The 26,170-nt window shown below is 41.2% G+C and overlaps 2 protein-coding genes, 1 long non-coding RNA gene and 1 other non-coding gene across 4 annotated transcripts; 2 read left to right on the top strand and 2 right to left on the bottom strand.

The window, feature by feature from the left end:
• The first annotated feature begins 3,845 nt into the window (after window positions 1-3,845).
• On the top strand, window positions 3,846-4,348 carry LOC131703003 (histone H3-like). The gene has a single exon (XM_059005880.1). It carries the CDS (start codon window positions 3,885-3,887, stop codon window positions 4,293-4,295), a length of 411 nt encoding a protein of 136 aa, XP_058861863.1. The 5' UTR covers window positions 3,846-3,884; the 3' UTR covers window positions 4,296-4,348.
• Window positions 4,349-5,305: 957 nt separating this feature from the next.
• Window positions 5,306-6,203, bottom strand: LOC131702996 (histone H1-like). Its single transcript, XM_059005872.1, has one exon. The coding sequence runs from the start codon at window positions 5,950-5,952 to the stop codon at window positions 5,335-5,337; it is 618 nt and encodes a 205-aa protein (XP_058861855.1). The 5' UTR covers window positions 5,953-6,203; the 3' UTR covers window positions 5,306-5,334.
• A 3,764-nt stretch (window positions 6,204-9,967) lies between these two features.
• On the bottom strand, window positions 9,968-10,173 carry LOC131703564 (small nucleolar RNA U3). Its single transcript, XR_009310005.1, has one exon. It is a non-coding gene; the product is annotated as a small nucleolar RNA U3 (small nucleolar RNA).
• A 2,291-nt stretch (window positions 10,174-12,464) lies between these two features.
• Window positions 12,465-16,778, top strand: LOC131703041 (uncharacterized). Its single transcript, XR_009309660.1, has 2 exons — window positions 12,465-13,233; window positions 14,638-16,778. It is a non-coding gene; the product is annotated as an uncharacterized LOC131703041 (long non-coding RNA).
• The last annotated feature ends 9,392 nt before the right edge of the window (window positions 16,779-26,170 follow it).

Below are 26,170 nucleotides of genomic sequence, written 5' to 3'. Positions count from 1 at the left end.
TTGTCATACCTCTGATTGACTAAGCAGGTACTGTATTAGAGAGATGTGGTCATTTAGATTTTAAACACAAAAATGCAAGACACGCATCCTGCATCTCCGTCAGACACAGGACTACTGGGCTTGAGTTTCCAAATGAAACCCTTCAGTTAGTTTAGTAACACGCTTTTCAAGAAAAGGAAAACAACTTTTGAATAGAGCTTTGTTAATATTCTCTGCGGATGTATCACAGAATCTCAAGAGAGAAAGCAAGTGAGCTGACATGTCATAGATGTTGATTTAAAAAATAATGGCTATGCCAGTGCCAGAAAGGGCACATTTTACAAAATCCCAATGGTAACATTAGGGATAATAAACAAATGTAACAGCATAAGAGTACAGTAGCATATGGGTACCATAGGGGCACACTTGACGTCATGCCTTTACTACTAGCATAGTTTTAGTGTGAGCCAGATGAGTTCAATTTAAAAAAGTTTCAACCCTGACTCATACACCCCTATTTCCCTTAGAGCGCCCCCATCAGCAGAGGGGGTGGAGCAGCAATGCTCTATTGCAGTTCCACTAGCATTTTATTGAGACATTATTACAAGGCTCTACATATCCTGTTCAGGAGCAGGTTATGATTATGGCATGTTGTATCCAATCAGAGTGATCTCTGAAGGTATTGTAGCGAACCAGCTATTTTATGAAGGAGACTGGAAACTGGAGGGTAATCTAAATAGACACCCAGGCTTTTTATTACACAACAGCAAAAATAGCTGCTGAGCAGCATGACACAAAGTAGGTACAAATAAAACACTTACTAAAAGAAAATGAGTTGTACAAATCTAAACCTTTCACACTGTAGAAAACCTACACAGTTGAGCTGATTGAATTCAGTTTCATTTGCCTGGTGAAGACAGCCATATCCTTTTACGATTTATATTAAAGGGTAAGCATTAAGCAATTATTATTATTATTTTATCTCACATGCATTGCATGTATTGCCATAAGAAACTCATGCTAAGTTTTAGAAATAAGAGAGAGTTTTGTTGAATGTGCTGAAATAGACCATTGGGTACTTTAGGTGACGTGTTCTTGGCCTGCTTGTCGGCCTTGATTAACACATATATACATGTATTAAAGTGTTAACGTTGATATCTGTTAAGACACTGGACTGCCCAGTGTGTCTTTAAGCTGGGGATATGAAGTAGCCTGTAGCTACTCTATCCAATATTTAACCACCACCCTCTTGCTCTGTATAAGATTGTTCACCTATCCTTAAAACAAAACCCTATTTCTATCTTTACCTGCTCTATTCATTTGTACCCTTCCCTTGTGTTACCTCTCTCTCCAATTCTTCTTTCTTACTAATTTTGGTGAATAAACCGAGACCCTGAAAAGAACCCCAGACCCCGTGTGAGTGTGTTCAAAAATAATAATAATAATAATAATAATAATAATAATAATAATAATACTTACAGCGCATCGACTCCAACAACACGGCTGTAAAAAAAAAAAAAACATGAGTGTGTGTGCGTGTGTAAACATTTGTTTGCCTCTCCAGAAATACAACTGCAATACGCAGGGAAATGCATAACCATTATCTAAGAAAACAATGTGAAACAACTTATTTGGAATCAGGTTAACAACGCGAATGCAGATGCACATATTGAACTGTTCTTTAATCAGCAACACTATGCAGGGAATGCGACTCAGCAGTTTGGTGGTTAACACGCGCTCACAGACACGACTCAATGGTGGGCGGGTCTAATGTGTGTGCGCTCTTCTTTGCTGGCTTCTTTTTCAATCAGGTCCGGACCGGGGGAATGCGTTGCTCAGATGCGCGGGATTATACAGCGGGTGTCGAGGCCGAGTGGGTAAAACGATGGACTGGGAATCCATTGGGGTCTCACCGCGCAGGTTCCAATCCTGCAGACAACGTGTAAATATTAATTTTGTATTATTCCGTGCCATTGTATATTCTCAATGAAACCATAGATAGGATGTCTATGAATGTTTTCATGTGGGCAAAAATCTGAGCCTGTGTTACTGAACCTCATCCCGAGAATACTCGGATTAAAACAGGCACGGTGGTCTAAAAATCTACAGCGATATTTTGGTTATTTGTACTTTGGGGGGGGGGATGTTTTAATCAAACTGTTTTATAATGTAAATAAATTATTGGAACATATAATTTAAATTGGTATCATTGCAGATATAACTACCTTTACACAATGTAAACAAACTGGACAGTCAACAATATCGACTTTCTAGTTAACTGAAGTGCCCAGAACTCTAAACTGTAAACTAAAACCTAGGAATTATAACAACTCGAACACGACTGTAGGGCTGTGTGGTTTTAAACACTTCTAAACGGTTACATTTTGTTACAGCTGTCTTCCAATTTAAAAATGCGCGCCAAGAGGAAACAAGACAAACCGCAGCAGAACAGCGCCAAACCAGAAACAGCGGGCAGGGAATGATACAACCAATCAGAGGCATGCAATAAGATTCTGCACGCCCTCATCCACTATGACGTCTTTTAACATTCTAACTAGTATTGCACCGTTCTGTCCAATCACGAATGAGCCGGTGTGTATAATAGCAGGAGAGCGGCCGCGCATTTATTGTTGTGATATTCTGAACTACAGTGAAGATGTCTGGAAGAGGAAAGACTGGCGGTAAAGCCCGTGCTAAAGCAAAGACTCGCTCCTCCAGGGCAGGACTGCAGTTCCCAGTCGGTCGTGTCCACAGGCTACTGCGGAAGGGAAACTATGCCCAGCGTGTGGGCGCTGGAGCCCCGGTCTATCTGGCCGCTGTGCTCGAGTACCTGACTGCTGAAATCCTGGAGCTGGCCGGGAACGCCGCCCGGGACAACAAGAAAACCAGAATCATCCCGCGTCACCTGCAGCTCGCTGTCCGCAACGACGAGGAGCTCAACAAGCTGATGGGAGGCGTCACCATCGCTCAGGGCGGAGTGCTGCCCAACATCCAGGCCGTGCTGTTGCCCAAGAAAACCGAGAAGCCAGCCAAGAAATAAATCACTCGGACGCCGCTTTTACATCTTAAACCCCCAAAGGCTCTTTTAAGAGCCGCCCACTTTTCTATAAAAGCGCATCGAATCGGTTTATTTTTATTGTCTGAAAAATACCGAATGGTGAGTATTGAAGCAATAAATAGTTAGTTTGTATTTGTGTGTGGCAGTGCAGCGCTGTCATGTCTGTTTGGAGCGATATCAAACCCACGCCTCGCCTCAGCGCGTGTAGCTCACGTTCCCACGTTAATGCCACGTTCTTTACAAAGAGACAATCTGATACAATATCAATGACTGCTTTACTTGGTTTTCGATCGAGCTACCTTGATACATGCTTCCAGTTGGAAATCCACCCCCTCCCGCGTTTGTGTTTTATTGCGGGCATATGTATTTTCCGTGTTTTGTTTTTTGTTTGTTTGTTTTCAGTCCGATTATAGTTTTTGAATTGGTCTATTTTCTTTAGTGTTAAGGGTACATGCTTGGTTTATGTATTTTCTCTCGCCATAAATAAGTATTGCTTGCCTATTGTTGAGCGTTTCTCCGTTACAATTTTGAACCCAGACTGCTTAATCTGAATGGAATGCATTTCTTATACTGGGGATAAGCAATGTTGTCCTGAATGACTATACTGTATTTATTTAAAAAAGGCGCCAACAGCTCCGAAACAATAACTGCTTAACAGAATGCGCGCGCGCAGAATTCAAATGTTCCAATCAATCATTGAGAGTCTGGAATATAGCCAATGAGGAACAGAGACCCGCCCTTCAGATCTCATAGCCTATCAGAGTAGCTCAGTTCCTATATAGTCTCTGGTATCGGCTGCTTGTGCCATTTACAGTTTTTTTTTAATACTGTGTAGTATAGTTTGAAAATGGCAAGAACTAAGCAGACTGCGCGTAAGTCCACCGGTGGAAAGGCGCCCAGGAAACAGCTTGCTACCAAGGCTGCTCGAAAGAGCGCCCCCGCTACCGGCGGCGTGAAGAAACCTCACCGTTACAGACCTGGCACTGTGGCTCTGAGGGAAATCCGCCGCTATCAGAAATCCACCGAGTTGTTGATCCGCAAACTGCCCTTCCAGCGGCTCGTCCGAGAAATCGCTCAGGATTTCAAGACCGACCTGCGCTTCCAGAGCTCCGCTGTGATGGCGCTGCAGGAGGCTAGCGAGGCTTACCTGGTCGGGCTCTTTGAGGACACCTACCTGTGTGCCATTCACGCCAAGAGAGTCACCATCATGCCCAAAGACATCCAGCTGGCCCGCCGAATCCGAGGAGAACGCGCTTAAACTGCAAAACCCTTAAAATACAGCGAAACTCAAAGGCTCTTCTAAGAGCCACCCACTTCTCTGAAAGTGTTATATTCCAATTTTAAATAAACAGCTGTAGTTTACACGGTAAGTGTTATATGTGTAAGTTTCGCAATTGGAACATGTTAACATTATATTAAGAGCGCTTTTCGCTTTTCCTTCCCAACGTTGTGTTTCTTTTAAACCATCAAATCTATAGATGGAAAGAGAGGCTACATTTTAGGCCAAAATAAAAATCTGATATCAGATATAAAAAAATGCCTCGTTTATTATCGGCGGAATTTCGGGAGGTGAACCGGCTCGGAGTCGCTCAGCTTGTTCGGTGTGTAACAGGAACAGCTTCGAGTCTTTTCTCAGAATCAGTTTGTTCTGTTTCTGTTCTAGCATCTTGGCTGACAGCGATGTGGGGATGATGGGGTTTGTGCTTGGTGATGTTTTTTCAGTCGACAAGTTCAAACCAGTATTTATATCATATGTAAAATAGCAACATTAATAAAATTGAGTCAAATACATAAAAACAATCTCGCTGTACAGTACAGACCATCGTAAACCGAGTCTGTTTATTGCAGTTTCCCAGTATTGCAGATACAGCTGTCATTGATCTAATGTATAATGTGCACAATGTGATAGATTTTAATTGTAAGTCGCCCTGGTTAACACGAAATACTGTATGGCTTTTGATAGACTTTTACGATATCATTTCGTAGTTTATTTGATTGCATGTCAAATAAAAGATCTAAATGAGGTTATTAATTATTTTAAAGGCGTTTCAATCATAGAATTCGAGATAATGCAACACCTTTGTCCACAGCTGTACCTGCGGGGCGGCTCCATGTTTCACCGTCTTGGACTGCTCGCCGAGGAGACCGGGCTGTTCCACCGAGAAAGCGGAACACGTTCCACGGCAGCACATTCCACACATCGCCCTGTGTTTACAAGGACAATCTGCTCTTTTAGAAAGATGTGTTGGCTCTGAAAAGAGCCTTTGGGTTCACTGTCGCATGGTCGCTTTAACTGATCACTTCTTTTTAGGAGGCGCCTTCTTCGCTGCGGGTTTAGCTGCCTTGGTCACCTTTTTAGGTTTGGGCGCTGCCTTTGCTTTCTTCGGGCTCTTCTTCACGACCTTTTTAGGCTTGGCAGCCGCTTTCTTCGGGCTCTTGGGCGCTTTCTTTACAGCTTTCGGTTTCTTCGCTTTTGTAGGAGTCTTCTTGGGTGTCGCTGCTTTCTTTGCCGAAACATTTTTCGTTGTTTTCTTGACAACCGCTTTCTTTGCCGCTGGTTTCTTTGGAGCTGCCTTCTTCTTGGCCGCCTTCTCCTTGGCTTCAGCTGCTTTTTTGTTGAGCTTGAAGGAGCCCGAGGCGCCGGTGCCCTTGGTCTGTAGCAGGGTCTCCTTGGTCACCAGGCTCTTGAGGGCTCTATTGACGAGGGAGTTGTTCTTCTCCACATCGTAGCCGCCGGCCTGCAGGATCTTCTTGAGCGCCGCCACAGACAGCCCGCTGCGCTCCTTGGAGGCAGACACAGCCTTGACGATGAGCTCCGACACGCTGGGACCCGATTTCTTGGGCTTTGCTGCGGTCTTCTTCTTGGGAGCTTTAGCCGGAGCAGGAGCGGCTGGTGCTGGAGCAGTTTCTGCCATTTCTAATATTTCAACACGGAGAAAACTCACACGTAATGCTGAACTGTTCTGCGAGTCACAGAATGCGAGCAGAAAGGCGGAGAGCGGAACTTATCCACACGATGAGAACCGTGTAGACTCAACTGACCCGCAGGCAACAGATTCATTATGAAAACGTCCTGTCTTGTGTTTTCACGCTGCACAAAATATACAATTTGACAGTGAAATTGGAACAAATGTACACAAACAACCGGGGGTATCAAAACAGAAGGGTTGTGTTTACAATATAACGTATTCTTTAACCAGGACCATTACTGCATTTTTAATTGAGGTGACCAAAACTGCACTATCCTCCAGCGAAACCAAACTGCTCGCTCTGTACTTCGCTAGATTTTTTTGAATATAAGATGACAATTGTATTATTTAAAGTAACTGTATGATTGGTTTCACAAACGAGAAAGCTAGGCAAACACAACTTAAGTTTGAAGCGTGAAGTTTGTAAAACTGGACATTTAATCACCTTTATGTGCGGTGCGGTTAATACACTGCATCACGTTCTGACAGATCATCCCCTTGTAATCGATTGGGAGAATTACTTTGTTGAATTGTATTTCTCTTCACCCCTGACCCACACTTGTTGCAACAATGTAATTACCCTGGCATCAGCACAGCATTCTCTGAGTAGATTAAATATTTCATTAGTAGTGTATTTCATAGGCAATGCCACCTCTGCCTCCTGGTGAGGAAAAAAGGTTATTTTTCCACTGTGTGTTTGCCTGCAGAAATACATAACCATTATGTTGGAAAACAATGTGTAAAAACTTATTTGGAATCAGGTTAAAGGACATTTCCATAAATTCATTCACATTCACGTTGTTAATCAGCAACACTATGCAGGGAATGCGAGTCAGCAGTTTGGTGGTTAACACGCGCTCACAGACACGGCTCAGTGGTGGGCGGGTCTAATGTTTCCGCGCTCTTCTTTGCTGGCTTCTTTTTCAATCAGGTCCGGTCTGCGTGTATGTATTAGAGCCTCAGCCCTCGTTTCAAGTATTGTATTATTTTCATAATACGGATCTACAGCATGTCTGGAAGAGGCAAAGGTGGTAAAGGACTCGGCAAAGGAGGCGCCAAGCGGCATCGCAAAGTGCTCCGTGATAACATCCAGGGCATCACCAAGCCCGCTATCCGCCGCCTGGCTCGCCGCGGAGGAGTGAAGCGAATTTCCGGGCTAATCTATGAAGAGACCCGCGGGGTGCTGAAGGTTTTCCTGGAGAATGTGATCCGGGATGCCGTCACCTACACTGAGCACGCCAAGAGAAAGACCGTCACCGCTATGGATGTGGTGTACGCTCTGAAGCGCCAGGGTCGCACTCTGTACGGATTCGGGGGTTAAAGATCTGGACACAAGGACACGAACACAAAGGCTCTTTTAAGAGCCGCCCACCTTTTCATTTAAAGAGTTTTCAATTCTGAAACAAGCTAAATTTTAGTACACCACTAAAATCTTCGAAAGAATAAAATCACATTTTTCAAAATGTTTAATACTGCTATCTCCCCAGTGTTTTCTTTGTTGTTCTAAAATGGCTATATAGACCTATTTCACGCTGTGTAACGAGAGTATTTTAGGCTTAAACTTAAGTGTTGGATTTTTAACTCTTGACACAAATCCAGAAAAAAATAACATTAAAATAAGCATTTCAGTTAATAAATCAATAAAATCAATTAATTGAATGGAATTGTATTTTAAAAAGTGAACATTTTCAGTAATAATGAGAAAATACGAGCTCGGTTTTATCCGATTCCGTGCAGAATTAAAGTCAGATAAGAAATAAAAACACTTAAAAAAAAAAAAAGTCTTATCTAATTTTATTTTCAGTACATTTTGTAATCAGTATAATAAATTAAAAGCAGCAGATCCTGATTCAGCTTTGAGCTCCACGATGTCGTCTTTTCTGTATTTGAGTTGAAGTTTCGCCATTCAAGCTGCTGTGAAACAATCGAGACTCTGGGATGAGGAAGAAATCAAAGAGCATCAGCATTGATCGTGTGTTTCTACATTTAACGTGTTTAATGAGCACAGAAAGTGGCGTGGGTTTGATTATTTATATTTCTATATTTAAGACGCATCGGGTGTGGATTTCAGTATTGCTGTATACCGAGTTCTTCATGTATTTAATAAATGAAAAACAAAAGACCTAAACTAACCGATCAAGAAAAAAGGCGCCGAATTCAAACCTGAACTCGAGAGAGAAAAAAAAAAAAGATCTCAGCTCGCGGCAAAGTTACCACCCCCTCTGTTGCGTTTCCAGTAAACAACCAATCACATCGAAGTACTCCGTCACCCGGGAGCGTTGCTAGGTTAACAGGTCAACATTCTCACTCTAAAGGGTTGTTTGGTAATAATTTGCATACAGGCTGTATAAATACTGGGGCTCTGGGGGCTGGTTACTCATTCATCTTTCAAAAAGCATCAGAGAAGGAAAATGCCAGAACCGAAAGCTGCACCCGCGCCGAAGAAAGGCTCCAAGAAGGCTGTTGCCAAGACCCAGCCTAAGGGAGGGAAGAAGCGCAGAAAGACCAGGAAGGAGAGCTACGCGATCTACGTGTACAAAGTGCTGAAGCAGGTCCACCCCGACACCGGCATCTCTTCCAAGGCGATGGGCATCATGAACTCGTTCGTCAACGACATTTTCGAGCGCATCGCCGGCGAGTCGTCCCGCCTGGCTCACTACAACAAGCGCTCCACCATCACTTCCCGGGAGATCCAGACAGCCGTGCGCCTCCTGCTGCCCGGAGAGCTGGCCAAGCACGCCGTGTCTGAGGGCACCAAGGCCGTCACCAAGTACACCAGCTCCAAGTAAACCGAGACCGTCCCTGCTCCGTCTTTATAACACAAAGGCTCTTCTGAGAGCCACCCAAATACCGCAAAAAGAGTACAATTCTCATTTCAGTTCTCTGCACATTTTAAAATGGAAATGTTTAAGGTAAGGAGACTTACTTATTTATTTGGTAATGCATTTAGTTTTAGTTTCATAAACTTAAATGTTTATCGGGTTTTATGAATTTCGATTTTCTTGTAAAAATCGATTCGAATCTGTTTAACTTCGGCGGGAAAAATTGAATATGGATTGTTTCGACAAAACTGCGAATATTACAAGAAACATTACATTTGAGTTATAATAAGCGTTCTTAATTATTGAACAATCTGCTTTTGTTGGTATCTCATTTATTTCATGTATATCGCTGCCTCCACTGGCATGCATTCTGTTGTACTTTGCAATTCAAAGGTTTGGTTGTGCATTGTTTTAAATCGAGGGTAGAACCGAGGCCAGTTTGAATTTCAGTGTTTACATTCATATATCATGTTTGTTTTTTATTAACCCAGTGAAATACACCGCCCAACTATCTGTGTATTCATAAACCTTGATTTAAAAAAAATAACTGCTTGATAATGTTAGTTGTCCAGTTTGTTTACATGCTCTCCATTTGCAAGCAGCAGCGCTTGCTGGAGCATCTTGAGAAACGCAGCCGTCTGTTTAAGTGAGATAGAGAGATCTCAATGACACGACACGTGATCTTCGTTCTGTTTGCACCAAGATCACCTCGAACAACGAAATGGACCTGGATCAATATGGAGATGGAGAGATTCGCCTGTAACAGAACTCCCATAGGCTATACTGCAGAACGTGTCTATTGCCATTGTGCCTTTTCTTTCTCCACTAGATGGCACTCTTCTCTCATTTGTAACGTCTTTATCTTTGGTTCATTAATAAAGAAACGGATGCCACTCTTCCTTGTAAGTGGGGATAAGCACAGGTTATTTTCAAATTAAAGTTTTTATTTAAGCTCATTTAGTCCTCCGTAATGCTAATCACATTACTATATTTTTTATATCAGTGAAGGTCTATTAAGTGTTCTTAAATTGTTTTAACATTAGCATTGATCAATTTGAAATTTGCTTATTGATTTAAACAACTGAACAATTGTAGGCTTGATGGTTTCTTTTTTTCTGCGTTTCTACCAGTATGAGAGACGCACTCAAAATGTGTCCCCTTCCTTCAACAACCCCCGACTGAAGATTGAAGTGGTCATTCCTTGCAGCGAGTAGGTTCCCGATAACAACACTCATTGTCAGCTCGGTGCTGAGAAGAAAACACTGCCACTCCTCCTGGTGGATACCGAGACCAATCCCTTCAAAACATGTTTCACTCTAGAAATGATCCTTGCAAATATAGTCTTAACTTTTATTGGCAGACCGTCGGCACCAACTGGCAAGCTCTACTTCATATGATACACTGACTGGGCAACAACGAGGTGTTCCATTAACAATACAAACTAACTTGAGACAGCCAAGCCGTTAAAGCATACCTTAAGTTTGTCATGTGATACAAAAGCAAGTTTTGGCATTTTTGCATTGTCTGCCTCGTCAAACAAGCTCGAGCCACAGCACACAGCGCTGCTGCATCGGGACACAGAGGTGGATTTTAAAGAGACTGAATAAACGAGCTGAGACTTCTTTTTGAAGAAATTGAAAACATACCTGTTGTCGAAATATTTGCTATTTAATTTTTTTTTTTTTTGAATTTGCAATTGGAAGACTACATTGCCAAAAAGACAATCTGAATTGCTCATATCAAGCTGCGATGTAGCCTATGAGAATCGCTCACACAATTTAAGGGGAATTAGCTCAAATGGTAGAGCGCTCGCTTAGCATGCGAGAAGTAGCGGGATCGATGCCCGCATTTTCCAAATAGTTTTAATGTGTCTGCGTATTTAGTCCCATGCATTATGGAGATCAATACAAAGTGCGACAATTCTTTGTAACAGAGACGCCCGCCCTACATGTGTATTTTAAAGCACAGTCTCCTAATTTGTAATATTCCCCAGACTGAAAAACTGCAGTGCGCCGTCCATCGTATGCCTTCCGAGAAGCACAAAGGGAGATTTTTTTATATATTTTTTTTAGCAACGCTCTCCCAACTGAGTTATTGCGGCTTGACAAGCCACTATTTTTGAGATAACATTCTTTTTTAGAACAGTTGTACTCTAGTTAAGTACATTTTTAAACAATTCGCTAGTAACATATAATCTCAAAGCGCAATAATTTATTTCAGCTCTAATGAAAGACAAGTATCCTTGCGCATCATATCATCCTTGATTGCGAAATGTAATATTAATTAATTGCCTTCAGATAATATTTTAGAAAATCTACTTTGCTAACAGAAGAAAAACACGCTAGCAGAGGATGGTTTCGATCCATCGACCTCTGGGTTATGGGCCCAGCACGCTTCCGCTGCGCCACTCTGCTACAGCTGCCTCATGACTGAATTACCAAGCAGCAGAAAAAAAAAAAAAAACTGAACTCATCGTTTTAACCAGTCACACGGCAGTGGCCGGGCCGAACCATGGAAACGTTACAAATCAGAGATGATCCGTTTTCTTTTCTCCCAAATACGTTATGCAAAGTATGCAACTTTTCTGCCCACTTTGATCACAGGCAGTTTTATCCCCCAGTTTCGGCTGCCAATTCCAATATGCTGTCTCTCTAAAGCATCTTAAATCGTGGAAAGCGCTCTTTGTTTAAAATTACACTGAAGACTTATTTTGTTCGACCAGGCTTACAATTACATATTTTCTTGTTTTCAAACAGATTTTGTGAAGCGCATATGGGGCGCTATAGAAAATATATATGATTAATTGATTGATTGATTGAATGTTAGCCTGCGTTCGATCTGGCAGGTTTAATTCTTCAAAAGACAACGCCGAAGGGTCTGATAAATGACATTGTAATTATTTGAGATGATGCATGTAGACAATAATGTAAAAATGGTTGTTTTCAAATTTGTATCATTTAATTTCATTTTTATTTTTAAATGTAGAGCTGTTTTATAGTTATTAATGTATTATTATTAGGCTTGTAGTATTAATATTATTCATAATGTTCATTATTAACGTCGGTATTGTCGGTATTAAACACAGCCAGATATGAGGTTCAGTCCAAACAGAGCGCCGAACTCAGCGAGGTCCAGCAGGGGACAGTAACTTCACACGGGGCCATTTCATCAACCATCACCTCACAAACACAAACAAGCAAATCATTATTATTCTCCATTTTTAAAAGTCGCTCAGCGCTCTCCTGTAGCAGAGCGTTAAGTCATTTAAATTCAGCTCCGTGTGCTTTCTGAGCGGCTCACTTACTTAACGCGCCTGAATGCATCGCATTGAACACAGCGCTGAAAGAGCCAACATGGCGAACTCTGGCATCCAGTTTCATAACCGCCTCCGACAGGGAGGCCAGCCAATCAGGCTCACATTCTGGGGATAGAGTGTTTCTACAGCCAATCAGGCTCACATGCTGGGATAGAATGTTTCTACAGCCAATCAGACTCACATGCTGTGGATAGAGTGTTTCTACAGCCAATCAGACTCACATGCTGGGGATAGGGTGTTTCTACAGCCAATAATACGCGATTGTTCCAACCAGACCCGCCTTCTGCTGGTGACGCTTTCATTTCAGTACAGGAAATAGAGAGGTTTGTTTTGTTCATGTGTGGAGAGGTGGTTGCAGTCAGTGATGATTTTACAACACGCTGTCTCCTGCTGTTTAAAGTATTTATGCTGGGATGAAATGTTTTTAATATTTTGTGATTTTTGTGTTTGTTTATCACCTGCACAGAGTTCCGTGAAAAGGAAAGCATCCCTTTTCTGTGTTGAATTTCACACACAGCGGAGCGCGTCAGTCGCAGCTACAGACAAGTCGAGCTTTTCAATGAGATGATTTACTGAGAAACAAACGCGTTGAAGCTCCAGCAGAGCTCTGCGCGATTCTGAAAGACCAAAGTAAAGTTACTCCTTGCAAAGCATGTTGTTTGTGTTCTTTCTTTATCACAACAGAAGAAGTGATGAATATATTTGAATGGGAAGGCTACAGTACAAAATAAATATTAATAAATAAAAACCGCAGGCGGTGTTTCTGATTGAAAAGAGGATTCCGCTAGACCAGTGTGAAACTCAAACCAGTGAAGATGGACGCGTCAGTGTGTCCGTGTCGCTCTTTCAAGACGAGCTCGCCTCTACCATCGAGCACGCAGTGAAAGCGGCTCTACACACCGTCTTGTGCGCGATTACTAAAGCTGTCGGCAGCAAATTCACTGAATTCAGAGTGGAAATGGAACAAAAAGGAGAAAGAGAATGAAAGTCTGAAGCTGAGATTGGAAATATCAGAGAGCGAGCTGAAAGCTGTGCGAGGGTGTATAAACGCTGCAGATGCAGACACTAAACAACCTTTAATATTTCAAGGTAAGATTGATTTTATTGTGTGGTATTGCTTGGTCAATCAAACACCTTAAACTACCTTTGTGATCTAATATCAACATACAGGCAGCAGCACATCGGGTTTCAGTGTTTGATTGAACTGTTTGACTGCGAATCTATTTTTAGATAAATGGTTTCATTGTATTCCGCTCCAGTGCTGTTGAGTTTGTCTTTGGTACAGTCGCGGCTCATTCGCTGCTCGTTCTTTTGCTTTCGTCCTGTTTCCTTCTTGTTCCACACACACACATTTACACGATCTTTCCAGACCTCACTGTGTGAATAAAGGGGCGGCAGCAGCACCCTGCCTGCACCAATCCGCTGTAAGATTTTGGACCCGAGTGGTTCCACAAGTTCAATTAAGGGTTGAAGTTGGAGGAAGTAAATACAACACAGTAAGGTGTCAACTGAATTGTATCATTTTATTGAGTCTCTAGATTGAGTCTCTAAATAAAGTACTTTGTTCAGCTGATGGTAAACGGAATTAGGAAACGGTCGCTCATATTGCTTATAAACATTTACTAATACAGGTTATTATTTAAGAGCAGAGATTAGTTTGCACGGGATACATACAATAGGGAGAGCCACACCATTACAAATGTATTTTAATACTACAAGGGATGTTATTGGATTTATATCTACAGTTCACGTGACGTTGCACAAGTAAGCTTCCAGTGTTGTTGCTAATGATTATTACACAGGTGGAGTTTGTACAAAAAACATATTGCTGCACTTTAAAAAGTTTGAGTTGTGTAAATCACGTGTTTAAATGAAACTGCTTTGAGAATAAGCAGGCTATCCTGCTGCAGTCCCTTGTCTGCTCATTGTATTTGACACATTGAAACTTGTATTCTGCGTTGACCGTTTCCTTCAAAACCGTTCTCACAATACAGTATCAGGTAACAAAAAGACATTCCTCAGACACTTTGCTAAGACTGCAAGTCTCCTGGCTTGGTTTCTAAGCATGTTTGCAGTAGAGAAATGGATGTTTGCATTAGAACAATGCAAAGGCAGAATGGTGGTCATGATGGTGATTGACAGGGAGGTAGAAGTGGATGCAATGCTCCAGTGTGAGGCTACAGGAGGTGAGAAAGCCTAGCAGCACTGAGACTTGTTTTGTACAGGACGTAGAATAAAAAGATGTTCATATGAAAATGCCTTTTCCTTCACTTTGTTCATAGGAACACAAACACAGCGTTAACCGATAATTGCAATGTAGAATAACAGGAATGGTATCAATGCCATCATGTACCTAAACCACCAAACTATTATACCGGCTCAACCCTATACGAAATAACTGAGGAACAGTAGCTTTAAATCCCTGATCAAAGCAACTAACAAACCTAGCTGGTAAGTAAGAGATCTAATTGTATACAGTTTTGTTTCCCACAGATCCCAAAGAGAGCCACGCTATCCCTGAATCTGAAGCACAGGAAGGGCCAAAGATAGAAGCAGGAGTGCTGTGCAAGTTTAATGCAGGTTACAGAGCTGGCATGTGTTAAAGATGAAGAGGTCCCTCAACAGGAATGTGTTCCTATTAAAGAGGAATTCATAGAGCAGGAATGTGTCCCCATCGCAGAGGAACTTCCTCATGAAAATCATGTCTGTACACTTGAGGAGAACAACAAGCTGGGATCCAACCTGTGTGATGACTCTCCATCTGAATGTGAACTGGGATTTAGAGGTAATCCTACAAAACAAGCAGCATTGAGCTGCCTGTTCATCCTGGAGAACCTGGTACTGAACACCAGCAGGGTGCTTGAGATTCATATTTTAACCAAGGGGAGCTGCCCAACCACTATGTCAACAAGGACATCACTGTGCTTGCTTCTGAGGCACCTGCTAGATGTGCAGCCGCTGCCACGCCTCTTTAGAATGCTGTGAGATCAGCGGTGTCCAATCACGCTCCTGGAGGCCATTCCACTCCACATTGAACAGGTTCAGTTATATAAAGTGCTACTCCTGTGCCTGGATGGACACCCCTGTGTTAGATATTTGCCTTTCCTCATTCCTGGTAGGCTGTTTGCAGTTCTGCTCCCACAGCTTTACAGAGCTGCAGGGATCACATGTCCCATCACTGGGTGATGCCAAATCCAGTTGGGTTCCTCAGCATCACCAGAAGAAACATTTCAGTAGAGAATTTCTGTGGAGAATGTATGCAGCAGGATCAACAACATGAGTCTTATTTTATTTCTTACACTTTATGCAAATACAATATCATTTTTAAACGCTCATCTCACTGCAACTATCCAGAGGATTGTAATGTTTGCTCGCAATGCCACATTTCACTTTTGTGTGTCTCACAGTAAGCATTGCTGTGTTATTATTGTCACAGTACAGTAAGTATGTGTGTGGAGGTGTTCTGTACAGCAGACCAGCTCAACAGATAATTTCTATATTAATTATTAATTATCAAAAAACAAATTAAATATTAGATACATTGCAGTACTATCAAAATGCAGGTACTAAATAGGATTTTTCATGATGCTCTGTTGGCTTGATTTAAAGTAATCCATTTTAAACATTAAAAAAAAGCATGTTGTTTTTCATTTTCCACTTGGCTGACATGTTGACATCATTTTTGCTGTGACTGAAACTTGCGGGACACTTAACTGGTGAATGAATCCACCTCAGCTCAAGCAACCAATCACTGTACTGCTCATTCGCTTGTTTTCAGAACAGTGCATGTGGAAGAATGCTGTACAATAACCTTTGTCTCTCTTCTCTTTCTTTCTTTAGCTTCTAAAGTAGATGAAGGAGAACACGACTCCACTCTATCACCCCAGTGCAAAAACGCTTCTAGAGGCAAACCACAGTGCAAGAAACACAGAGAAACAACACCCCAAGAAGAAAATGTGAAGACATTGAGAACTCACTCAGTTACAATTCCTTCTTTACAAGACAGACACCCACTTACTGTGGAGAGTACAGAGACGGCACATTCTGTGTGTTTTAACAATTCTGAATCCCAGGGCAACTTGAAGACCTTACCTCATTCTATTAAAGGTGGGAAGAGTTCCTGTCAATTAGATGTTTCTGAAACTCACAAGGGAAATCCCTCAGGAGGGACTCCGTGTTCCTGGGCTGATTGTGGGAAGAGTTTCAATCATATATCACTGCTTAAAAGACACCAGCGCGTTCACACAGGAGAGAAACGTTATCACTGTGCTGTTTGTGGGAAGAGATTCAGTCCGTTCGGAAACCACACAAGACACCATATCATTCACACATATGTGTAATCCTATCCCTGCACTTAGTGTGAAGAAGTTAAGTCAGTTGCAGGCTCTTACAGGACTTGAGAACATTCTCAGAAATGCAGACACTTGGGGACACCTAAACAACAGGAGTGCATTCGACTAAATACAGAAATATTAACTGAAAACAAAAGAATAAACTTGCTTGATAAATAGGGTCACCCCTAATCACAATCTGTTCAGATCAAAAACTCACCAAAATCTGTGTTCATCATGTTGTTGAGCATTCTGATTGTGTTACATCACATTAGTAATATATTAAATAGATTGTTATTATGAGTGCAAGTTTCTCTTTTTTTCCTCCTGCATTGCTCAGCCTCTTTCAGTGTGTTGTGTGGAATCTTCCCTGATACCATGGTGAATCTGTGGTACCTCAAGACGCAGCACAGTATACCACAGTTATCATGCGGGCAGCTTGAAGTGGAAAATCAATACTGTTTCCAGCAGGGTGCGCCAGAGACCTTTTAGCACTTTAATGGGCTGCATACCATTGCTTCTTAACAAGGTGATTTCTGCTCCTGATGTGTTGAATACTCCCATCTCTCTCTGGGGGACTCTATTAAACAAACAGGCACAAGGAATTTAGAAATCACAGCTTTATTACATCAGCTTAGATTCTCTCGTGTACCAGTTCTCTGTGCATGGAAACAACATTTTCATGAGCCATCTCTGAAAACAACACAAGATCTTTACACATGACTAATTTATATAGCAATCCCCACCTTTCCCCTTCATTTGCATGACGTCTGATGAAAGCCGGGTTTTCTCAAGTAAAATAAACTGAGCGAATGGGAACCCGAAAAAGCATTTTGCACAAGACATTTTTATTAAGCAATTCCAGTGGTTTGCAGAAGTATTCACCCCCCTGCAAAGTTTTCACATTTTGTTGGCAGCTGAGCGTACTGCATGACGCTTTCAAATTAGACTTTACATGTAGAATCTACACAAACTACTCCACATTGATTAAGTTAAAGGTCACAAAATTAGTGAAATAGTTTTAGCCTGTATGTACTCAAAGTGGTTTAACTTGTAGATAATTACATTCAGGCATATAAAGACTTTCAAGCTGCAACTCACATAGTGAACCAACAAAGCAACCATGAAGACCAAGGAGCTTTCGAAACAAGTCAGGGATAAAGTGGTAGAGAGGCACAGAGAAGGGTTCAAGAACATTTCAAAGGCTCTGATTATCCCTCTCAGCACAGTGAAGGCCATCATTAAGAAGTGGAAGATGCATCATACCACCCAGACACTACCCAGATCAGGTCGCCCTCCCAAACTGAGCAGCTGGACAAGCAGGAATCTGGTTCGGGATGTCACTAAAGCCACCAATGACCTTGAGAGATCTGCAAAGTTCTGTGTCTAAGGTGGGAGTCAGCATTCACACATCAACAATAAGCCAGTCCCTACACAAAGCTGGCCTGTATGGATGGGTGGCAAGAAAGAAGCCATTACTCAAAAAGCAATTGAACTACTGGTGACACATTTGCTTTTTATATTTCCATATTTCAGCACATACATCAGTGATGTGATATCCATCAAAGTTCCTTTGAAATGCACAATCAGGTGTTCAGTGGGAGCAGTGGTCACGCTTCATTTGAAGTGCTGCTTGTTTAGTCTAGTAACTGTTAGCAACGAGCTCATTAAAACTATCAAACATTGTTCATTGTGTTCTTAATGGTTGGTTATTTAAAAAGTAACCTATTTATGTACTAATAATGTCATATTATTGGAATTGGGAGAGGTTTGTTTAAAGGAACTATTGAAGCTAGTACTGTAGTAATGTTTAGCAATGAGATCAGGTTTTGTTTTAGTACCGTATACTCACTAGGAATTGACGCATGCGCTTATACTTGAGTCTGTGCTGTTTTCTGTGCAGATGCAGTTACTCCTTTGTTTTCATATAGATGCTTATGCACCTGCATTTGAGTGTACTGCAAGGTGTGGAGGCTCACATGTTCATATATTGCATTACAAGTTAAACACCATATTTATTCTTTCTCTTTGAATTCCAAATGTTGTAAGACGGATAAGGGTGTCTGCTAAGAAATAAATAAATAATAATCTTTTTAGCTTGTAATAATATAATAATAATATCTTTATTTTTATATAGCACCTTTCATAGTGGACCACCATCTCACAGTGCTTTACAGAGGTAGGCTGTGAACTGTGCATTATATGCAGTCACTTACAATAGGGCATTGCTTTAATAATATAAGAAATGTTATGAACAAAATCAGGGAATTTAATGCATCAATACTTTTCTAGTAGCTGACTGATCCTGGCTTTCATCTAGTTGGCTTTTAAAGACATCCTGATGACTCTGCAGCAGCACCATTCTAGTGACCCATTTCAAACACTCCCAACTCTGTGAGAAGTGTCTCCTCTAATCCTTCTTTGTTCCAGGCTAAATAGATTCAGTTCCCTTGTCTGTTGATTGTCTGTTAACTCCACTGCAAGGGATGTTGCCCAGTCGGAGGAGCACGTCAACCCGAGCACTTTTTGACTCTGGGTGTAATAAATGTGTCAATTAGCAGACGCTGTTATCCAAAGCAACTACACAGACTAGGGAATGAACTATACACCAACAATTTCTGCTGCAGAGTCACTTCCAATAGGATCTCGGTTTTACATCTCATCCGAAGGACGGAGCACAAGGAGGTTAAGTAACTTACTGTGAGAAGATGTGTCTCCTAACCTCTGTCCTAAGTCTGTCTCCACTCAGTTTATAACTGTGTACTCTAGTCCTGGTCTCTCTGCTGTGCTTGAAAGAGTGACTACAGTTAACTCCAACTTTTTAAAAGCTTTTTAGTCTCCTCTAGTCTTTTTTTTGTTCCAGACTGAATTGATTTAGTTCCCTCAACTGTTCTCTCAGCATATTTAGGGTTGGTTGAGTGTACAAGGAAAACAACTGACTCTGGAGAGGAGTTACCAATCAATGCCAGCACACTGGAGATCCAGAATTCAGAACACAGAACCAGGGAGGACATTCGGCCCATCAGTGCAGCAGCTGATTGATCTCAAACCTGTTAAGTCGGGTCTTAAAGGATCCCAGCCCTAACAACATGACTTGGTAACCCATTCCATCCCCTCACCACACTCTGTGAGAAGGTGTCTCCTACCCTCTGTCCTATGGCTATCCACACTTAATTTCCAACAGTGCCCTCTGACCCTGGTGTCAGTGCTATGCTTGAGGTATTAGTTTGGGTTAACTTTGTCAACACCTTTCAAGTTTTTAAAGACTTCAGTCAAGTCCGCCTAATTGTTCTGTGTTCAAGCTAAACAAATTCAGTACCCTCTTCACAGCTCGTTCCTTTAAGCCCCGGGATTAGTCTTCACCTTTATGATTGCATCCCTGTTGCTGGTAGAAATGAGTCTATCACAACACCAAGGTCTTTCTCTCACACCCACTGTGTATTTCAGTCCTACTTTTTTCCTTCTAAAAAGAGACTTGGTAATACAATTGTGAAATGTTTCAATAAGAAACATGCACTCCACACCGTAGTACTGCAGTACTGTACTGTAGATATGAAATTCCAGAGAATGCTTCATTTTGCATGACTGATAACTAATCATTCTATTGCCTTTAATACTGTATATGGAGCCCCCTGTCTGCACCTGCTGATCCCAGCACTGATCCTGCTCTGTGTTAAGAGAACAATGGAGATAACTGACACTGTGTCAATAGATTTGGATCATAGGGTATAGAGGAAATAGTTTTCAAGTGAAGTATGGAAATTTGGAAGAGGAGGGCATCAAACAGTATCACAGTGTAGAGAAAGAAAGGGTCCTTGATGAGGGTTTAGTGGTGAAGGAGTGCATTTGCCTGGGAGAGGGTATAAAACAGAGCAGGGTGGAGGGACCAGAGCAGCTGAAGAGTGGAAAAGCAGCATCAGCACCTTGTCAAGATGAAAGCCTGGACTACAAGAGCCATTCTCCTCTCGGTCCTGACAGCATGTCTTCTGTCAGGGGCTGGTAAGACTGCCTTTCTCCTGAGTAACATGGGGAGGGAGGGAGGGATTGCATTGATTGCCTTCAACCTAAAATAAATGGGGGAAGAGATGTCATTGACTGACTTTCATCAGAATAACAGAAGGGTAGGGAGATAGCAGACAGTCTTCCATGAGATAACATAGTGGAGAAGGCAGGCTTTTCCTCAATGCTGCATCATTGAATAATCAACTTACCATAAGAATATCCTTCTTTGTTCTTAATTTGTACATTGCCATTTAAAATAATGATTCCACCCCCTCCATTTCCTCTGTGTGCAGATGCAAGGAGCCTCCTTGAGGACTCTGAAGAGCTGGGAGATGATGATTACCAGGCCAGCAAGAGAGAACTGGGTAAGATCCATTCTTCCAGAACTCAATCCTATATTCTCAACACAGAGGTTTGTCTACTTGTCTTGGGGATTGATTTGATGAGCCTGTACTCCACTAGAATAAGACACAGCATTTAAAGAACTTAAAAACTCCCATGTGTTGCATCAACCACCTCCCACCATGGGGACCCCTTATTAAGAGGCTGCTTCAGACCAGAAGGATTCCCTGGTACTGTAAAATGCAGCTGTGGCTTATCCACGTGAATAGCCTAATAAACTCATCTTTTCTTATCATTTATAAGAACTTATTAGAAATGAAACAGTCATAAACAGTAAATATTTAAATATATTGGGGGGGAAAAAAACAAATCAAGGTTTCCATTTGAAATTTCCCTTCGAATCTATCTTGCCTCCTGCTCATCTCTTCAATAAACCATTGCAGGGTGTGAATAAAATACACTGAGATTTTAAAATGTTCATTCAGTTTGATTTACCTTTTTCACCAAATATACAGATCCTTGAAACATATAGACCTGCTCTTTCATTTATTGTGCTAATATTTAAACCACTTTTTATACAGCAGATTTAATATAATAATTTATTTAAGAGATATTAAAAATGCAAACTGTTTACTGCAAGTTGATTTATTACAATTCCTTGCCTTATATAATATGTGGCACTTTAAAGTGGTTTATTTATATAATATTAATTCAACTATTCTACACTGTTGCAGTTATTAACAAAAGTGCAGAATTTTATGACCATAATTACATGTTTTCAATACAGATACAAAAATCTTAATAAAATTTTAAAAAATCCCAGTTTTCCTAATCGGTCCGTTTGCATTCTCCATTCCATGCTGTCATTCCTTTCATAGCACTGGATACAACACAGGACTGCTCTCATTAAAAATGTAACCACAGCCTGTGTTTACAGATCTCAGCAACACTTTGGAAGACTCAGAGGAGCAGGAAGGAGCACTGGAGAACAAGAGAGCGCTGGGTAAGGAAAGAAAGAAAGAAAGAAAGAAAGAAAGAAAGAGAGAAAGAAAGAGAGAAAGAAAGAGAGAAAGAAAGAAAGAAAGAAAGAGAAACAAAAAGAAAGAAAGAAAGAAAGAAAGAAAGAAAGAAAGAGAAACAAACAGAAAGAAAGAAAGAAAGAAAGAAAGAAAGAAAGAAAGTTTCTTATTTGCAGGATTTAAGTTAAGCAATGACAAAAAAGCACAGTCCTGCACAGACCACACAATTTGTTTAGAAACTCAACCTGACTAATCATCGCTAATCATGCATAACATCAAGGGCTACTGTATATCCAGAAATCTCCTGGTTAAACCTCACAGCTCTGCATTGCAATGTAATGGGGAACTCTCTGCCTCCCTGTGTTGAGTGTCCTATGAAGCTGTGCACTGCAGTCGAGGGAATCCTTCATTGCTTCAAGAAGCTCTCTTCTCCCTGTTCCAGAGGCAGAGGATTCAGGTGACAGTGATGCTGAACTGGACAGTGATGGACTCAAAGGAGAGCGGGAGTTGGGTGAGTCCTTTGAAAAGCACGTTTGGGTAGTGTGTGGGTACAACGTTAAACCTTCAAGAGGAACACATTGTGAATTACAGATGATAGACTTAAGACCAAACCCCAGTGAATCTGAGCACATTTAGCTGCTGTTTCTCTACTGGCACTAACACAAAGTACCCAGATCTGTTTCCTAATGTACGTCTAACTGTATAAACCTATTTCTGTTTTACCTGATAGGAGACAATATGATGGAGAAAAGAGCTGACAGTGAGTACAGATGGCCTATAGCTTCTTCTGTTGAGTGTGTTTCTGTCTGTCTGTCTGTCTGTCTGTCTGTCTGTCTGTCTGTTACACTGATGCGGAAGAGGAAATCACAAAGCTTGAGGGATATACACTTTGAAAATATTTCACCTGTTTGCATTTAACATGTGCATTTAAATGTGTTGATGCAGCACCTTTAATAAGACGTATTGTATTAATTGATCACCTTAAATGTCAGTAAGAAGGATCGCCCAACTGAGATATAATAACTTGACTAAAAGGTTGTCCTGTTCCCTTACCTTTTTATCAATCAATGTTTATTTTATATAGCGCCTTTCATAGTTCACCACAGTTGTTTTGTGCATAAGTCTGTGTGATTCTTTTCATATGTAATGCAGACTGAAATATCTTTCTGTTAGTAAGTGCCATCACCATCTAGTGCATAGCAGTGAATTGAAAGCAGAAGGAAGCGTGATCCAGTCACTGGCTCTTCTATAAAGACACTTTGACTGATCCAGCCTACATTATGTACATATATCTAAGACAGGCAACTAGAACTGAAGAGCAGCTCCTGAACTCAGGGGAAAACATTGTAACACACACTCTAACAAAATGAAATCTGAAGCTCCTTACTGTTCAGCAATCTTCTTTAATGTACATTGAAATCCTAATCCAAATTTGGAGAGTTCCTCAACATGGTCTGTGTTTAAATAGAAGGGATGCAACCTACTGTTTGTTTAATGATCTTCACGTGCTTTCTGTCTCCTGAAGTGGATTCTGAAGTGGTCCTGACACAGTCCATGGTAGTGAAGAAGGATGCCCTGTCCAAAAGATACTACAGAAGTAAGTGTGTGTCTCTCTGGAGCTGGCTCCTGGTTTGGGTGAACTGCATGGATTGTAGACTGAAGGTCAATTGATTGAAGACATTGAGAAACACTTCAGTATTACAACATATTCTACCATGGAGTGGTTTCATAGTTGTGGACAGACTGGAGGAAACACTTTGAAATGTGCCCCTTGGTGCTTTCATTAAGCCTGTAACAGCTATCAAAATCAACTGATATTCTCAGAGGAACAGAAAACATTCCAGTAAATGGAACTCAAACATGAATATAAAGTGAACTATCCAATAACCACTGTTTTTGTTTTTCTTTTTCTTTGGAACAGCTTACTGTTGTAAGTATTTTATTTTATTATGGTACATTAATATGTAGAAATGAATTGTATATATATTTTTTAATTGTATTTAATGGTGTATGTTTATTTCATTTCCAGATTATAGCATCTGTGCTCGTGGTAAGTGTGAATCTGATATTTTAATAAAAATGTGACTGTACACTACAATACAATACACATGTACTGTGCGCGTCACAAGAAATGAATACATGTTAACAATGGGGCCTCCTACAGCTGATGTTGAGAATATGGAATGGGGTATTATTGTATAATAGTATGAATGAGCTGCTCTTAATAAGAAATGACATCTTTATTTAATACATACTCACATAGTGAGGTGTTCTGTATCCTGTGGGAGGGGATATAAAGAAGGAGCCCTGTCTTTGGATTTTGCCAGTAATAGAAATGTACAAATAGAGACACTCCTTTGAAATATATAGCTCTCTAATACACTACTGAGGCCCCATTCTTGTATAAAGCAGCCACTGCAGTGACTTCAAATGGACTGAACTCAATATATCACTTTGATCTTTCACAGTAAGGTACAGATGCTACTATGGTAAGTAAATGGATTCTACTTTATTTTATGCAGCAATCAGTGGGTTTTATTTATTATTTTCAATCAGGGCATGAATTGTTTATCAGTGTAGCTTTGCTGAGAGGCTTCAGTGACACAGTGACTAGAGTGCAGAGCTGCAGTGTGGAAGGTAGTGGGTTTGAGCAGTTTAGTGGTTCGTGCTGGGCTGTAGTCTAGGAGTTAATGGGTTTGATAGCTCAGTGTTTAGAGAAAGTGGTGCCCTGCAGAGTGGAAGGCAATGTGCATGCTTGTGGATCTGAGTATTACTTTTTTATTCATTAGTCTTTTAGCAGTCGCTTTTCTCCAAAGTGCCTTCGAGACTAGGGGGTGTACTATGCATCAACAACTGCTGCTGCAGTCACTTACAATAGGACTCCAGTTTTACGTTTTGACTTGCTCAGGGTCACACACAGTGAGTGAGTGGCTGAGCCGGGATGTGAACCTCCTGGTATCAAGCCCTTTTCTTTAACCACTGGGCCACTGTCCCTGAGTAGCTCAGGGGGTTGAGTTCTGGGCTACAGTGTGGAAGGCAGTGGGTTTAAGAAGCTCTGTGTTAAAAATAGACTGTTACTAATTATCTTTTCTTTTTTTGTGTAGCTCATCACTATCACTACTATTTCTACTACCATCATGGGTACCGCTGCGCTCGCCGTGAGTATGCCTTATTATTTCTGTATACATTGGTTGAGGGATATATTAGAACAATTTGAAATAGAAAACCAAGTGTCATTCCATATCAGTTTAGAACATGAGGTCGACCAGGTCAAATATGGATGGAACTCCAAGAGAGACACAGAATTGTTGGAATAAGTTTTATAACAGATGCCATACATCATAATCCTTCAACTGGAAATATCAAGATGAGTTTATGATTCATCTTTCAACTGCATTGTCTCAAACTATTGATCGATTGAGGTCATTTGTAACTTATTGGAAAGAGGAAAGTCTAACCTGTCTCCTGCAACCAAGAAATGTATATTTAAACTTATTACATGTGTGTGATCTCATGCCGGAGTAACCAACTCCACAAATAATCCCAGGAGATCTGATGAATGGGATTGCTGCTGTTTTATGGTGTGTGTACAGTAGTTCTCTGTGGGAGGTCATTATGTCAAGGTTGGCTTTGAGTTGAGAAGAAGGGCCCACTGACCTCAATCTCCTGTGGAACTTTTGTCATTTCAGTGAAACAAAATATAAAAGCAGGGGACAAAACAGAGGAGCTTTGATCTAGGATTGCTCTGAATAAAACCTCAGAAGCATGTTTGGCATTTGAACTAGTATAGAGGGTTTCCGTGTTTTTTATTGATAGGATTATATTGCGAGGTTGTGGTGGCTCCAGAGTTTAGCAGTTGATTCCATACCCTTTGGGATTGTGAAATTGCATGCTGAATTACACAAAGCTTTACTCAAATTTGTAATTCAAAGGAGTGCAATACAAAGAGTGTGGAGGATGCTGTCTACACATGGGAGGGAGTTCAATTCTGCAGCTCAGTGTGACACTGATTGTCTATATTATTAGACAATGCTGACCATTACCACCACACAATCCCATTACCTAGCTGTGCAATGCTCTGTAGGGTATGGATCATAACAATAGCTTTTCTGCCCAGGTTGCTGATAATGTCTTCAATTGGTTTCAGATTGGCATACCTACCGCTGCAGGCGATGCCAGCACTACTGAGAAGCAGCAGCGCCCAGGGATCACAGTGCTGGAGTTTACCTGACAGCAGACCTGCAAGCAAAGCTTAAACACACCAGCATGGCTGTAACCTTTCTGTTGTGGTCCCTCTCCAAACACACAGCTACAGCACCCATACTTATTTCT

This window comes from Acipenser ruthenus, chromosome 32, assembly GCF_902713425.1.
Source record: "Acipenser ruthenus chromosome 32, fAciRut3.2 maternal haplotype, whole genome shotgun sequence".
NCBI classification, from domain to species: domain Eukaryota; kingdom Metazoa; phylum Chordata; class Actinopteri; order Acipenseriformes; family Acipenseridae; genus Acipenser; species Acipenser ruthenus.
Note: the sequence above shows the minus strand (reverse complement) of the source record. Positions and strands in the feature narration are given on the sequence as shown.

Bases quoted from the DNA above. Each gene is read 5' to 3' on its own strand.
- LOC131703003 (XM_059005880.1), top strand. From the start codon at position 3,885: ATGGCAAGAACTAAGCAGACTGCGCGTAAGTCCACCGGTGGAAAGGCG.
- LOC131702996 (XM_059005872.1), bottom strand. From the start codon at position 5,952: ATGGCAGAAACTGCTCCAGCACCAGCCGCTCCTGCTCCGGCTAAAGCT.